This window comes from Elephantulus edwardii, unplaced genomic scaffold (assembly GCF_000299155.1).
Source record: "Elephantulus edwardii isolate Elephantulus edwardi_28Jun2011 unplaced genomic scaffold, EleEdw1.0 scaffold00015, whole genome shotgun sequence".
Taxonomy (NCBI): domain Eukaryota; kingdom Metazoa; phylum Chordata; class Mammalia; order Macroscelidea; family Macroscelididae; genus Elephantulus; species Elephantulus edwardii.
Window position 1 is genome coordinate 21521186 of NW_006399765.1, and position 16241 is coordinate 21537426.

Consider the following 16241-nt stretch of genomic DNA (forward strand, 5'->3'; position numbering starts at 1 on the left):
GCCCCCTGGAAGCCCTGGGGAGGCCCTGGTAGAAGTGAGCAAAGTACCGTGGTGCATGAAGCCATTGTTGCACAGTCCCACGCCGAGCGCCACCGCCTCCTCCCGCGTCTGGCAGTCTCCCTGGAACGAATCACAAAGGCATTAGCTGGACCTGCATCCAAACACCCACAACTTCCACCCGGGCAGGGACTTTCGTCTGTCTTGTTTCCTGTAATATCCCTCCAAACAGGGTTGTGCTTAAGACTAACAAACACCCAACAGGCCAACCATTTCATTGTACTTGAGATTGCAGCATTTGCTACAAAGGCACAATGAAGATTTTTAAGTAGCAGACATTGTTGGTTGCCCAGCAACAACCACTGGAGCATCCCTCCATAGTAATAAAATCTGCCACTGTTGTGGACAAAGCTTCTAGCTACAAAGTTGTATTTCCCAGACTCTCTTGTTGCCAAGATGGCCAGTCAGATATAAGGAGAAACCACTGATAGAGAGATGTGGGTGTGGAGGGAATAAAGACCCCTTTGCCTGTGGCCTGTCCTCTGTCTTCCTTCTGCTTGGAATAAAGCTGTGATGGCTGGAGCTCTTGCAACCATATTAGACATCAAGGATAAACTATACAAAAGGGTGGTAGAGTAGAAAGGATGGCAGGAGTCTGGTTTGTGCTTGTTCTGGACTGCCACCTCTTTTATTTCAAAAAAACAGCCTAATAATAACTCAGCTGCTAACCAAAAGGTTGCCAGTTCAAATCCAGACCTGGTGCTCTGTTTCTGTACAAAATATCAGTCTAGAAAACTTCATGTTTTACTTTGTCACATGAGGTCATCATGAGTCAGAATTGGCTCAACGGTGCCCAACAGCCACAAATCTGTCTCAGCTCTGTAGCTGGGTCTCTGATACTAGAAATCAAATTCAATTCCAAACTGACCCAGTTCTAGCCACTGAGAGACCCAGGGAAAGTGGCACCATGCTTTCTGCCTGGAATGAAGTCACCGGAAGATGTGTGGCTCATCTTATAACCCAGATGGCTGACTCTGCCGAGGTTCTGAGGATGGCGGAACGAAGGGTGGAGGGTTCCCAGGTCTTCAATGACACCAGTGCATCCACAGACCAGTTCTGGAGCCCCTAGCTCCACACCTCTTCTTGTGTGGTATGATTATCTGTTTAAGCTATTGGTTAGGGGACGGTTTCTATAACTGAAGAGACTGCACGCTGACGCAAATGAGTCAGAGAAGAAATGACTCAAGTCAAGATTTCTGGTTGGAAGTAAGACCCAACCAAAAATCGAAAGACTGAACCAGAGTGAGCTAAGCAGTGGGGTCTCTGCTGAGTCTGCATGTGGGGTGAACCTCCTCTGCTGGACGCAGGCTTATGTTACCCTCCCTGGCTGGGTGTGGACACAGGAGCCAAGTGAGGCCAACAGGACACTTCCTGCCTCAGGAAAGTGTTACCTGAACGGAAAGACCCAAGGATAGAGAGCAGCTGGGCTGTCTTCCCAATGGCAGGGATCTGAAGATGACCCCATCCCCCAGTCTTACTTCTGAGAAGCTGGGTGTTTCTGGGAAGTGTCTTCTCTAAGGCCCTCGTTCCTAGGTCTCCACTGGGCTCCATGCATGTGCCAAACCCAACCCTAATCGGTTGTTTCTTTTTGCTTCTTGAACTAGCCAGAACCTGTTTCTGGTGCTTCAAACCAGTTTTAGAGGCTTATGTTGCAGTTTGTGTGTGGAAGGCTTAGGTCTACAACAGGAGCCCTAACTCCATTTCAGTTCTTTATATGAAGAATATAGTTCAGGCACCAACTGCGTTCTTCCTGACAAGCCGCAGGGCTCTCCTCTCAGGAAAACTGAGGTTGAACATAGATTACAACAACAGGTAAATCCAGAGAAGAGCAATCTAACCTCAGGGGCTGCACAGCAAACAAGGGGACTTGCCTGAGTGTGTCTTCAACGACTGAAAGAAAAAGCTACCTCAAAGTTAAACGTTGGGGTCCTGGTGACTATGTCTCAGGGCCTCATGTTCCCTGACCACCATGCAGCCGGGTGGTAGAAGCCCGAGATCCAAAACTGTAAGCGTTATAAAATGTGAAATTGTATTGGCCTAGTGGCAAGACGCTGCACTGCAATCCCAGAGGTGCATGGTTCAAATCCACCAGATGCTCTGCTGGAGAAGGAAGGGGCAATCTCCTCCTGTACCAGTCAGATCTGATTTGACGGTACACGTAAAAAATAATACAATAAAAATTAAAAAAAAGAAAAGTAAAAAAAAAAAAGTGAAATTGTAAACGAATCCTAATCTTGGATTTGTGCCAATGTCTGTAGTCCCGTCCGCAATCAGTTATGCTCCGGTGATGATGTGCTTTGTCCCCAGTCATACACAGGAAAGCTACAGCTGTGGATGGGTGGACTTCTCTGGTATCATGCCGTGGGTTTCTGAAACTGTTACATCTTTACAAAAGAACCCCTGTCCATCCTTCTGAACAGCAGACGGTAGATTCAAACAGTCTAACTTGTTGTATCCTAGACTACAAGGGTTTCTTCAAAGCACCTAAGTGCTAAATAAACACGTCTTGATGGACTGAAGGAGCTGCCGTGTGCAGTAGCGGCCAAGTCACCCAGGAGCATGTAAGTACAAGAAGCAATAACATGCTGAGGGCCACGGGCTCAGACAGTCTCTAATTTAAAGAACTCAAAAAAGCAAGACGCCCTGAGGAGCCCGCCCCACACGGCCACCCCAGAGGCCCCAAGTGCCCCTTCCTCCCCAGCTGTCCAAGGGGGTGAATTTTCTATTTGGAGGCTTCAGGACTCAGTCAGCCTGGGCTGGGACTAAGATCCAGACCAGAGGGGCCAGAGCAGCCTCTGGCCTTGACGCCACAACACGGGCCGCCCGCTAACTCAGGCAGGACAAATGTCTCCCCTGAGGCCCCAGGCCTGTAGTGGAGGGCCAGCACGCTCGAGAGGAGGCCATGGGGGGCACATGTGGTGAGGCCACCCCCAGCTGTGAGGAGCCGGCTGTGGGGAACCTGGCCCAGTGCAGCCTGGGTGGGAGGCCTAGCGGGGTCTGGAGGCCACCTGGCTTTCAGAAGAATTCACAACCTGGCTGCTGGCTCCCCCCAACCCTGCCCTTGCTGCTCTCTCTGTCTGAAGGCTCCAGGGAGGTTCTTAAAGTTAGTATAGCAAGGATTCATGGGTTAACACACCTGGGCCGCTGCCAGAATGAAATCCAGCCCACCCCTCCCCTCAGCTGTGGAGAACCACAGCCACCAAAGGTGGCATTTATTCCCGGCCCTGGAGGCCACACAGATGCTGTCACACGAATCCTGGGTCACACTGCTGCCTCAGTGCTCCACTCAACCACCACCCCCACTGGTCCCCCAGCTGCCCTTTCATACGCCACCAAGGACTCAACCTCGGGGCCTTTGCACATGTCCCCCCCCCCCACCTGGCACACCCTTCTCTCACCTCTTCCCTAACCACCCTCAAGGCATTTCCTCAATAACTAGCCATAGGTCACACCTTCTCATTGCCCTGTGCAACAGTTGTGTGACACGTGCCAAAACAGGAAATTAACACACATATTTATCTAGTTAGTTTCAGGTCAGTCTGTCTGTCTGAGTAGAGTATCAGCTCCCTGCGGACAGGCATGGTGCTGGCCAAGGTCACCGTTTCCCTGGCTTGAAGCACACCCTCGAGCACTTTATGGGACACATTAAACACCTAAATGAAGGAGTGCACAGAAAGCCAGATTCGGGAACCACCCCGATGTATCTCGAGGAGCCTTGGGTTCTTTCTAATACGAAGAGAATAATCATTCCCGCTCAGGGCTCCTCAGGGATCAGGTGCCAGGTGCTGCCCCGTCTCCCCCAGCCTTCTGTCTCGAGCCAACCACTCTTATCAACCTAAACGACAGATGAGAAACTAAGACACAAAAGGGCTTGGCAGCCTGTCTAAGAATACACAGTTGGGAACGGAGGCCTTTCCCTCTTTCCACATTACAGAGGGAAACTGAGGCTTGGAGGAAAGGCCGGTTCTGCAGGACTGCAGCTGGACTAGAGTGCCTGTTTACCCTGTGTCCTCTGTGGAGTGTCAAGCTGACCCAACCTTCTGGCCCTCAGCTGCTTCCCACTGGCCCTTTTCCACCACGCTGGAACCCTGCGCCTCTGTTAGCATTGCTAACTACCTGGACTTATGCGGTCAGTGGGCAGCACGTTGGCCACATTTCTGCAGAGCCAGTGCTAGGAATTTGTACCTCTCTGATCTGGTCCTATGACCTGTCCCCAGCTGTCCACTGCCCTGGTCCACTGACCCCTGCCCCACACTTACAGCCACAGCCTGGGGTATCAGGGGCCCTGGCGGGTCAGACACTGCCATCAGTGTCCTCGAACCCAGTGGTCCCACCCTCTTCCTCTCCCCCCCAACTCAGGCATGAATACCCTCCTCCTCTTCCCAGCTAGAATCAGACTCCGGCTGTCTCTCCACCAGTCCCACAGAAGCCATTCTCCTGCGTCAGCTCCAATCAGCTTCCCAGCCCCAGGCCAGGGGAAGCCATGGAGGTCTGCTGAAGTGGCCTGGCCCATCCTGTGGTCAGCTGCAGCCTCAGGGCTTCTTCCTCACCTTGCCTCCCTGGGAAGTAGGATGCGGGTAGGGGTGGGGGTCTGGGTGGGACTCAGAGCTGACCGACAATGGTTTACTGGGGGGGGGGGGCGGCTCAGCCAGTACCACAGCTTCTTCGACAAACCTGGTCACAGCAGGGCCCATACCTTCCCACCCTGGTCCCCAAAGAGAATCTATGGCCAGTAATACTTCCGCCGGATCCTCCTCCTCCTTGGCTTCAGAGACAAGTCCTGAGGTTCTCCCTAAACTCGCTCCTCCTACAGCCTCCTCACCTCCACCTGAAGCAGGTCCAGCACCCTCACCCCGCCTCCTCCCCAGCCGATCTGGCTAAAGACCCAGGAGCTGCCCTTGTCTCTGCTGCTGCTCTCCTCTCACCTCCTACGTGTTGTTCTGAACTGTGGAGTCAGAACAGGCCCACAGCTCAGCCTCTGGCAGGTTTTCGAAGCCAGTAAATCGCATGGAAGGAGACTGCACATCCTTCTCCCGCCGAGCAGCTGGTGGATTGGAACTGTGGGCCGTCAGGACTGCAGCACAGCTCCTTGCCACTAGGCCACCAGCGCTCCCCTCACACCTGCTGCGTGTGCACTGGCAAATTCTGCCAGGCGGCAGTGATGGACACAGCTGGGCCCCCCCTCCCAAATGTATGCTGAATCCCATCCGCTACGTCTGCAGCTGTTGTCCCACCCGGATGAAACAGAGGTTTCCGTGTTACGTGAACAACACCACGTCTGTGCAGAGCGTGTCTGAAAGCCGACTACCTCTGTGACAAGCAGCAGGAACTGGGGGCCCAGTGCACCTGTGAGGAGCAGAGGTGAAACCTGTCCCCAGAGCTGGTGCCCCAGATTCAAACACCCAGACATCTAAACTCTAAGAAAACACATGTCTGTTCGTCAAAGCCTCCCACTTGTACTTCCCTTCCAGCAGCACCAGGAAACCAAGACTCTCTCTCTGCCTTCGAGAGGTGGTCAGTGTCCCACCACTTCTCCCCCGGCCCTGCCACCAGCTTACTCTCTGCAGAAAGCTCCCTGGCAGTGAGAAACATCGGCTCCACGGTCACCTGTCAGCAATCACTGGGAATCTGCGACAGGAGAAAATCGGGCTGGCAGACTACGTTCAAATGGAATGAGGTTTTGACAAATGCTAAATTTAACAATTAACGAGGGTGAGAGAACACTGCGCTCTGTCGGTGTTTGTTTAATTAAGCACTGATGCACTTTAGTCTGACGTTTTTTCCTCTGCGTCTTTCAAAGCAAATGTGTTCTTTGTCACAGATTAAAGTGTGTATTCTTGCGAGTTTCCTACAAAGTACGAAGATCAAACGCACCAGGGGTTAGGACGGCCTGTCCCTGCCTGGCTTTGCCACTTTGTGTCTGTGTGTCCTAGGACCGGGTACTCAGCCAATCTGAGGTCTGTCTAACAAAACAAGGCTGGAGAATTCAAGGCAGTCAACCCTTGGTCAACACAGCCCCATGGGGCCCAGCACAGATAAGCCCCTGTAAACAGCCATAAGGAAAGGGAAGTGAGAAAGCAGGTGGGCAGGGTTGTTTGTGACATCTCTAAGGAAGTACTCAAGACAGGTCAAGCACACCTGAAAAGGTGGGGCTAAACGGCCTGTCATGTGGACAGAACAGCCCCCAGGACCTGACAGAATGAAGAGCTGTAAGAGGATTTGGGGTGAAATAACTCAACAGCTCACTGCCATTGGATCAGAACTGACTCATAACTGACCCTCCATCCAGTTTCCAAGGCTGTAAATTGCACAGGAGGCGACTGTCCCTCTTTCTCCCACAGAGCTGTTGACGAATTCGGACTCCTAGACAAGTGTGGCCTTTGAGTTAGCAGCACAGCGCTATTGATAACATCACCAGAGCTCCCTTGGGGTGGAATACGGCACCCTTGACACCATCACAGTCCTAGCCCACCGCAGCCTTGACCCCACCGCAGCTCTGATCCCACTGCAGCCTCGATCCCACATGAGAAGTTTCCCTGGGCTGTGGCCTCATGCTCCTTTTGTCTTAAATTAGATAAAGGGGGAGGCAAAGGGGGCAGAAAGGGGACCTCAGTAGTACCAAGAAAGCAGCCCAGGAGTGAAGTGTGTCCCTTAGACCCAGGTCCGGAGCCGGAATGTCCCTCGACACAGCAGACTGTCACATTACATGGAGATGTCCAAGGAACGCTGGGACACAGACACAGCAGGAAGCAAGGACCTTCCCCCAGCAATGACAGAGGAAAGGGACTGTCCTAGGATTTGGACCTTTAGACTCTTCTGCAACAAGAAAATAAATTTCTGTGTGCTAAAGCCATCCACTGCGGTAGTGTTGTCTCGACGGCACTGGATAACCAAGACGCTGCCCGAATTCGTGCTTTTACAAGCCCCACATCAGCCCCGAGAAGGTCTTCAGAAGGAGTTAACACTAGGACTCAAAACTCTTGCTATGGACTCAAAGCCAACTCACAATAGACCCTCCAGCTCAGAACCAACTCATAGCAGACCCTCCAGCATCTTTTCAGAGGTGATAAATCTTACCAGAAGAGACTGCCCATCTTTCTCCCATAGAAATGGTGAACTTGAAACACCTTGGGGTCAGCAGCTCAATTCTCTATGGACAATACTACACACTACGAGTGATGGCAAAATTCAAGAATGATGGAGGGCAACAACAAACAGCTGGACTGAGAAACTGCAATACATTCACATGACAGAATACTACACTGCACTCAGGAGCAACGATTTCCAAAAATGCTATATAACATGGGAGAGGTTAGAGAGTGTTATGCTGAGTGAACTACCTCAAGTTCATCAGGACAAATACTGCTTCAGACCATTACTATAAAACAGAAGGATAATGAGTAAGATGTGTATAAATGTCCACAGAGGGAATGGGGAGCAGAGTATGTGGAAGCATGGGGACCCAGAGATTGCTGTGGAGGGAAAGGGTGAGAAATTCTGGAAGATCCAGTGAAGATATGAAAAGAAGAGGTAATACTGGGCATAGTTCAATGGTGATTCACTTATAAGACACATGTGTGGGAATGATCATATGAAACAATGTGAGTTCAAAAAAATAAAATTTAAAAAAAGAATGGTTAGTGGTGAACATCATGAACACATTTAATGTCACTGGACAAGACCACCAGAGACTGTGAAATGGCAAATGTTTTGTTATCTGTGTCATGTTGTCATTGGTAGGTGGTGTCGAGAATGACCCACGGAGACTAAATGAACAGATCAGAACCCTGTTCTAGGCTGCTCCACGCTCACCCCTCCTGACACCCCACAGCCAGCCCACTGCAGCAGTCACCATGTCAATCCACCTCATTGAGGGTCTTCCTCTCCGACCCTCTGCCTTTCCGAGCATGATGCCTCTCTCCAAGGAACAGGGCCTCCTAGCAACATGCCCACAGTATGTGAGGTGAAGTCTAAACTGATTGATGTTACCTGTTTGTCACAATTTCAGGAAGAAAAAGAAAATAAATAATGTGGCAAGCTCTACACTGAAGCCCAAATCCTGAAACTAGAAGCCTTGTACTCCAGGCAAACGGAGATGTCGGTCACGCTCACTCTGGCTGGGTCCTCACCTGCGCCAGCAGCCAGTCCACCAGTTTGCTCCCAGGAAGCACCGACTTGTAGGTCTTCAGGTGGTAATCGCGGTCCCTGCAGAGAAGAGGCCATGCACCGTGAGTGGGAGGGCGACGTGGGAAGGGTTCCAGGGCCTTGCCTGGTGAGCACTCCCTCCTGGGGCTCCCGGCTCTCTGGGCACAAGGACAGTGGAAGAGAACAAGGCAGAGAGTCAGGTGCCCGAGTGTGCCAGGTTCCAACCCTCACTCACCATGTGACCTAAGGCAGGACCCCTCCCAATCCAGTCCTCTAATCCCATCAATAAAGAGAGGGGACAGGAACAGATGACTCTACGCTTCCAGGGACTCTCTCCAGCTCAGAGGTTCTCAAATGGGGCAATTTAGAGCCCCCAGGAGACATGTAGCAATGTCTAGAGACCTATCATATCTGAATGTCCCAATTCAGGAGAATCGATGGCACTGGAATCTGGTGGGTAGAGGCCAAGGAAGCTGCTAGACATCTGACACAGATTCAATTGCAACCAAAAAAAAAAATTGCAAGTCAACCTGGATGTGTCAAGACTGTCACTACAGTTATCCCATGATGCAATCCTCTCCCATGGCGGGATGGACGTGACCAGCCAATTTGTCTGAAGAGGATTAGAGTCGTGCACCAACTCTAAAAGGATTAGAGTGCTCCCCCCTTTAATCAGGTAGGAGGAGTTTCCCCTGAGTACCGCCTGCATTGCTTTTTATCCTGAAAGAAGGGGAAAGAAGCAAGCAGAAAAGGACCGACAACCACCATCTCCAACAAGAACCAGGACTAGAACGCTTCCTTGGAATTCAAGGTCCCTGCACTCGGAATTTCTAGAACCGAGACAAAACGAGAAACATTTTCTCTAGAGCTCCCCATCCCTCTGAAGTAGACTTCCCGTCTACTAAATAGAGAATAAAATTCTACTTGTTACAGCCACCTGCTGCGTTGTAAGTTAACAGCAGCACTAGATAAGTAGCAGGGATCCTGGTGGTATAGTGTGTAGGGAGGTGCACTGCTAATCCAAAGAAAGCATCTCTCTAGAAGTTCAAATCCACCACCAGCTCTACCCGAGAAAAAGGGCAGTCTCCTCCCATGTGATCCACACAGCCTGCTGAATCGGCTCTGAGCAGACTCCAAGCTACAGCAACGAGTCAGCTGAGTTTGAGATATGAGGATGCCCTCAATGTACAGGAGGGGCCCCACAACAAAGAATCACGGCACTTAGCGGTCGATAGTGGCTGAAGCTAAGAAACCCTGAGGGATTCTAACAGGGTAACGAGAAGATCTCTCATTCATGGCTTTTCTTTTTCTTGTGTTTCTTTAAAGGGAGCTCTGCTGGCCTAGTGTTAAGGAGCTGTGCTACCAATCCAAAGGCACACAGTTTGAATCCCCCAGCTGCTCCACGGGAGAAAGACACACAGTCTCCTCCGTGTGATTCACTGTCTCTGAAAACCTGCTGGAGGGTCAGCCGGGGGGTTGGTTCCAACTCAAAGGTACCTAACAACTACAATTTGTGTTTAAAGGCAGGAAACTGTCTTGGCATGGAAAGGCCGCATGTGGGAGGCCTTTTCTGATCAAGGTGGAGCATAAACAGGGTCCCATGCAGATCAGGGTTCTCTGCCCCGTCAGCCCCTGGGTATCTCAAGTCATCTCAATTCCCACTGAGTTGTGCTTGGTGGGCTGTGCTGATCTTGCAGCCATACTGTAGCAAGTTCTCAGGCTTCGGGGAACTGACAAAAAGGAGTTTCTGTGACCAGGGCTGATAAAGAAAGGCCAGCAGCCATTTCCCCGGGCTGGCCGCCCAGCAGGCCATAGGCAGGGACTGCAGACTTGCTGCCCTTCCCTGCTCTTCCCTGCTGCTTCCTTCTCAGGGGCTGATGCAGGGGCCTCCCAAGGCCAGGCCTTCTCCGGCTTGCGTAAGAGTATTCCTGGAGGAGGGACTGAGGGAGGTCTGCATGAAAGCTGTTCCCAGGGGCTGACCTCCAACTGGGTCAGCAAATGCCAGGAAAAGGCTTCCCCTCTCTTATCTCCTTGATAAGATACCAAGGAATTTGCAGCTGGGCTAAGATTCCAGTCCCCCACCCTGTCTTCTCTCTCACAACTGTAAGCATTGTAGTAAAGACCAAATGTGGACATACTATTCAAAGCACCTTCCTTTAATTTAATCCTCATGACAACCCATGTCACAGCTATGGCTGGTGCTCAAAGGAAGCTTCCGTGGCTTAGTGGTAGGGAATTGTACTGCCAATGCAAAGGGAAGCAGTTCGAATCCACCAGCCAGCGCTCCACAGGAAAAGTGTGGGCAATCTCCTGCCATGTGATTTACTACCTCTGGAAACCCGCCAGAAGGTCAGCTATGGGTTGGTTCAGACTCCACGGAATGCAACAATCATAACGTGTGCCCATTTCACAGCTGCACAGACAGAGGCTAGTGAGGTGAGTTACCTTCCAATATTCACTCAACAAGTAGTTACTGAACGCACGTCTGCCCTAAAGGAGTCCTGGTGGTGCAGTGGTAAAGCTCTGGGCTGCTAACTGAAAGGCCAGGGGGTTAAAGCCACCAGCTGCTCCAGGGAAGAGTAATGTGGTGGGTGCTTCCCTAGTTACAGACCTGGACACCCTACTTCCTTATGTTACAGACCTGCTTCCCTACCTTACAAACCTGTATACCCTGCTTCCTTACGTTACAGACCTGGATACCCTGCAGGTTCCTTCTGCTCCATCTTACTAGGCCTCAGGGAGATAGAATCAACTGGGTGACAGCAGGTAACACATACTCTTTCCCTCTCCTCTGACACGTGAGTGCAAGTCTGCAAAGCAGGTAGGTTTGCCATGCACCCACGCAAAGGCATTTCGTCTCCAAACATCATTACCAAAGCCACCGGACTCTTGTCGCGGCCTCCCCAAGACTGTCATTTCCAGGAATCCCTTCTCTTTGCTGTTCCCTGGACTTTCCCCTTCAACTAGTGCTGCTCTTTCGACCTTATACAGTTAGTTGATTATTCTGAGGAGAGAGTGACTCCCCAGTGTCACAGGTCACCTCATATCTCTGGCCATTGTTTGGCTGAAAGGTGAACCACACCAGGGTAAGTTTTGTTCCAGGTTCAAAAGGTGACTAAGGGCCATGGTCTCGGCAGCTTACCAGTCTGTACTGAACCAGCAAGCAGGGCTTTTTCGTCATTCCTCCTTCTGCTCTATGTTATCTCTGACTCTATCCAGGGCCTTCTACTGTGGTGTGGCCTCTGTTAGAGTGGTCCTTTGTGGTGACCAGGGGCCAACCACCAATATGTTCAAGGAGTCACTGGGTGGAGCAAATGGATACTATTATTGTTGTTGTGTGCCTCTGAGTTGGAACCGACCCTTAACTGACCCTCCAGTGGGTTTTCGAGGCAGTTCATCGCACAAGAGGACACTGCCAAGCCTTCTACCAGGGAGCAGCTGGTGGATTTGAACTGTATGCCTGCGGGACTGCAGTGCTGTTTCTTACCACTAGGCTATCAGAGCTTCAAAATAATAATAATTAATAATAATAATAACCACCACCAAAAGGTTTTGAGTCCACCCAGAGGCACATCACAGAAAGGCGTTGTGATCTATTTCTGAAAAGTCAGCCCTGAAAACCCCACGGTGCCCAGTTCTAACCAGACAGAGATAGAGTCATCACGAGTCAGACACAACTTGATCGTAACTGAGGTGGGTTTTGTTGTTTAATCTGCCCTAGGCCTGCTTTCTAATATTCACATATTTTACTTTAAACTCTACTCAATTACTACTAAGTCAAATTAAAACCACGTTCCTTGGTGTGGCTAACTGCTTCCAGGAATAACTGCCTCCTTTGTTATCAGAGTAACAGATGAGGCTCAGCCACCATTACTAAACTTTTAAAACAAAAATTAGAAAATTAGATGGAAAAATGCTTATCAAAAGGGGAGAAATGAAAAAAAAATTTAAATTCTCACAGAATTCTGATTTTCTAGAGTCAATAAAGCTGAAAAAGCCCCCAAAGAGAATGTCTTGAGATAATCATTACACCAAAAGCCAAAAATGTCATTGTGGGTACAGAAGTTATTTTTTCTTTATGCGGATAAAGAGTTGATTAGAAAATCAATGTGTTTTATAAACATTCACTCAAATCGTAATAAGAAAAAAACAATTCCTGAACTGTTAAAATCAAACAAAAGCTTAGCTTAACTAGTAAATGCCTGTCTGGAACACTGTGCTTTTAATATCTGTCTAAATGAGACTCAGTTGATAATGGCAACTGGAAAGAGCCTCAGGAGGCCCTTAGGAACCTCAGGGGCCAACAGGCTTATGTAAATGGGGGAGAGACAGCTGAGAAGAGGACAGTGTGAATCACCATCACCTCCTTTCATATGTAGAAACGGCTGGAGCATGTATGCTCTGCAGTGTAAACTCTCAGTGAGGAAAAAAACAACCCAAATCCATTTCAAAAAAAACCCCACCTTCCTCAGACTCACAAGTTCAAAACCCACATATGCCTGCCTGCCGGTACTGCCCCGGACAGCAGGAACCCAGCATTTCCACCAGGACAGGCCCTTCCACAGGCGAGTGCTACTCCAGGTGCTGGAGATACAGCTTTGAACAAAGGCACAGCCCAGGGAGCTTCCAATTCAGTCAAAGAGAACGCACACGGATAAACAAATAAATGCACAGAGCATCAGGTGGTGATGAGTAGCAAAGCCAAGAGTGAGGAAGGACAGTGAATACCAGGGTGGTGATACTTTATAAAGTGGAGGAGGAGATTCCTCTGGTTTGGGAATATGGTATATTCCCTAGGTATCTGCAGGGATTGGTTCCAGGAACACTAACAGGAACCAAAACCCAAAGATGCTCAAGTCTCTCATGTAAAATAGTGTTGTAGCTGCATACAATACATACACACCCTTCCGCACACATTAGTTCATCTCTAGATGACTCATGACACTGGAAAAAATGTAAATCTTACATTAACAAGCACTGGGAGCTCCCTCTTAGCCTCTCAGGGACTGCAACGATCACTTAGCTGCTTTTCAAGAGTCATTCTCTCCCTCCCCTGCCCCCTCTGCCCCGGATTTTCAGTCCATGGTTGGCAGAGTCCACAGAGGTGGAAGCCACGGATGGAGAGGACCAACTGTATTGGAAGGGAGTGAGGGAACACACATGCAGATCTGTAAAGGATCCAAGGAGAGTAAACAGCCAGTGCAAAGGCCCTGAGGTGAACAATATTATCATAGTTAATCTACAGGGGGAAAAACTGGAGCACAGATAATGTTACTCTGCCCAAGGTCACACAGCTGGGAATTAGCAGGTGGACTCCAAACTCAGTTGTTGAGACAAACTGAGCTATTCAATTCTAATGGCAAACCCAAAGGGTATGATTACTGGCCCATTTAATAGATAAGGAGACTGAGGCTTAGAAAACACATCACTAGCCCAAGGTCACACAGCTAGGAAAAGGCAGAGATTAAGAAACTATGGTTTCGAGACAGCCACTTACTTGATGACTGGGGTGTACAGGCTGTGAAGTCGGCAATAGAGCCTCACTCCCTGAAAAGAGGAAAGAGGGGTCAGGTCACATGCTCCAAGGGCCCCAAATCCAGCTGAGGGGTGCAAATCCAGGGGATTTGCTGCTGGGGAGGTCGCTCCCAGAGTGGGAAGACTGGTGGAGGTATGTGCAGGCCTTGGGACAGTGGCTGGGCTGCAGTGAACATATGTGGACCACAGCAAGGCCAGCTGGGCCAGGGGTGTGGCAGCCGGCTGTCCTTACCTTGGACATGATGTCCTCCAGCTCGCTCCGGGCCTTGTAGGTGCCATCGTCATAGCGGAAACGGTACATCACCTGCTCGTTCTTAAACTGGTGTTTGTCAGAGACTGGAGGGACCAAGGGACATGTGAGGCCAGGCATGCCACCAGGCACTTCCCACCCAGAGCCCATTAATGACTCCTCGATGTCGTCATTCACCCAGTGTCCCCATTCACCCAGCGTCGATGAACATGTCAGGTCTTCCCACTCTGTGCAGGGCCTGCTAAGACCTGCAGCTTGGGGTCCTCAGGTACCAGAGCCCCCTGCTCACCATGGTGGATAATGCCATTCTCCAGCAAGGCTTGGCCCAAGTTGACTCCTTCTTCCGTCTTGCTGATCTCACCGATTTCCAAGAGCCAGGTAACAAACTCACTGCCAGGAACACAAGAGATGGTTGAGAGGGCACCTCCCCTCCCCGTGCAGGGGAGCCTGTAAACAGCTGACCTGACCCCATTCACCTCTGTGAAGGAAGCTGGGGCCTCCTGCAGGGAAGCAAAGCTTGGACTGCACTCTGGGGACCAGGGACCCCAAACTCTGTTGCCTCAGGCTTCTACCCAGGAACAGGGGCAGAAAAGTGGGTGTGCCTGGGTGCTCAGGCTCAGGCTGAAGAGGAAGGAGGGAGGGACGGAGGGACGGAGGGAGGGACACGGAGGGAGGGACGGAGGGAGGGGCGGAGGGAGTGTTCTGGCAGGCAGGTGGGTATGGCTGGGTGGATGAATGAGTTGATGAGTGGGTGGGGGGACTGATGGATAGACAGCTTGATAGATAAATGACTGAGGAGACGGGAAAATGAATGGATGGGTGGGTGAAGGGGAAGAGAAGTAGATAGACAATTGGGTTGAGGACTGGTGGAAGATGATTAAGTAGAAAGCTAAATTGGGTGGGTGGGTCGGGATTGAAGAGTGACTATACGGGTGAGTGGGTAAGATGGATGCATGGATGAACAAGGAAGAAATAAGCACCCAGACAGGAAAATGGACTTGTGGGGAATCAGGAGATGGTGATCAAATAATGTTCTCCAACTCAAAACTGGCCAATGAGCTTCCCCACTATTCCCAAGGAAAACAAACAAAATCACAGCTTCACTCAGTCTGTGTGAAGTCAAGTCCTGCGGGGATTACTGCACTGCTGCGGTCATGTACGTCCAGTCGGAACCGACCCATAGCTGACGCTCCAGTGCGCTTTCAGAGGCGGCTAATCACACGGAAAGACACTTCATCTCTCCTACTTGCTGGACCTTACCCTCACCTGTCATCTTTTCCTTCTTCAAAAACGCCTGCCTCAGAGTCTTTGCACTCGATTCTCCCTCTGCCTGGAGATGCCTTTCTCATCTCTTCATGAGCATCCTTTTCCATCCTCCAGGTCTCAGCACCAACGTCTCCTCCTCACAGAAGCCCTCCGAGACCACCTCTCGAAAGCAGCCCCTGTTCCCTCACAGTCCGTGTCATCTCTCCACTCCACTTCCTTTGCAGTACTTAATGCTGCTCAAAATGGCCTTGTTTATGGGTTTCCTTACGTGTTCATTGGCCTTGAACCCCAAACCATGAGCCTTGATGGTGTAGTGGTTAAAGTTCTCAAATGCCAATGCCAAGTCCAAAGTGTGAGCCCACCACCCTCCCCCCAAGAAAAAACTTGTGGCAGTCCGCTTCCATAAAAAGCAGTCGTAGAAACCCTACTCTCTTCCATAAGCTTGTCATGGGCAAAACCCCCTTGATGACAGTGGGTTTGCTTTGGGTCACTCCAACCAGACGTAACCTCAGTGGCTCCAGAAATCCTACTCTGTTCTATAAGCTTGCTTTGGGCAGAAACTCCTTGATGACAGTGGGTTGGGAATGGGTTACCCCAAGCAGACATAACCTCCATGTGAACAGAGATTTTTATCTGGCTTATTCTCGGCATAGGTCCCCGTACATATAATTGAAAAACAAAAGCAAAAAGCAGATGCTGTCCTGCTGACTCTGATAACAGCTAGCTCATGTGGGTTAGAGTAGAACCATGTGCCATGGGCTCTTCAGTGGTAGATTTTCCAAGTTAGATCGCCAGACCTCTCTTCCGAGGCACTACTGCCTGGCCTTGAACCGCTGCCGTTACACTCTGCAGTGAAGTCATGAACCATTTGCACCATCCATGGGGAGGGTAGGTTCTAATTTCCAGTAGGACCTGATTATCAATGAACCAAAGAAGGCATGGACCACCAAACCAGAAGGTATGTTCTGAGGTCAATGGGGAGGTCTTA

General features: G+C 50.4%; 1 protein-coding gene across 1 annotated transcript in view; it reads right to left on the bottom strand.

Annotated features, from left to right (window-relative positions):
• Positions 1-16241, bottom strand: part of PREX1 (phosphatidylinositol-3,4,5-trisphosphate-dependent Rac exchange factor 1) — a 211849-nt gene that overhangs the window by 37065 nt on the left and 158543 nt on the right. The window contains exons 13-17 of the mRNA XM_006881749.1: positions 14277-14377; positions 13970-14073; positions 13700-13749; positions 8187-8262; positions 48-120 (exon numbers count right to left, since the gene is read on the bottom strand). Of these exons, the coding sequence (XP_006881811.1) occupies positions 48-120; positions 8187-8262; positions 13700-13749; positions 13970-14073; positions 14277-14377 (404 nt within the window). The remainder of the gene's footprint in view (positions 1-47; positions 121-8186; positions 8263-13699; positions 13750-13969; positions 14074-14276; positions 14378-16241) is intronic.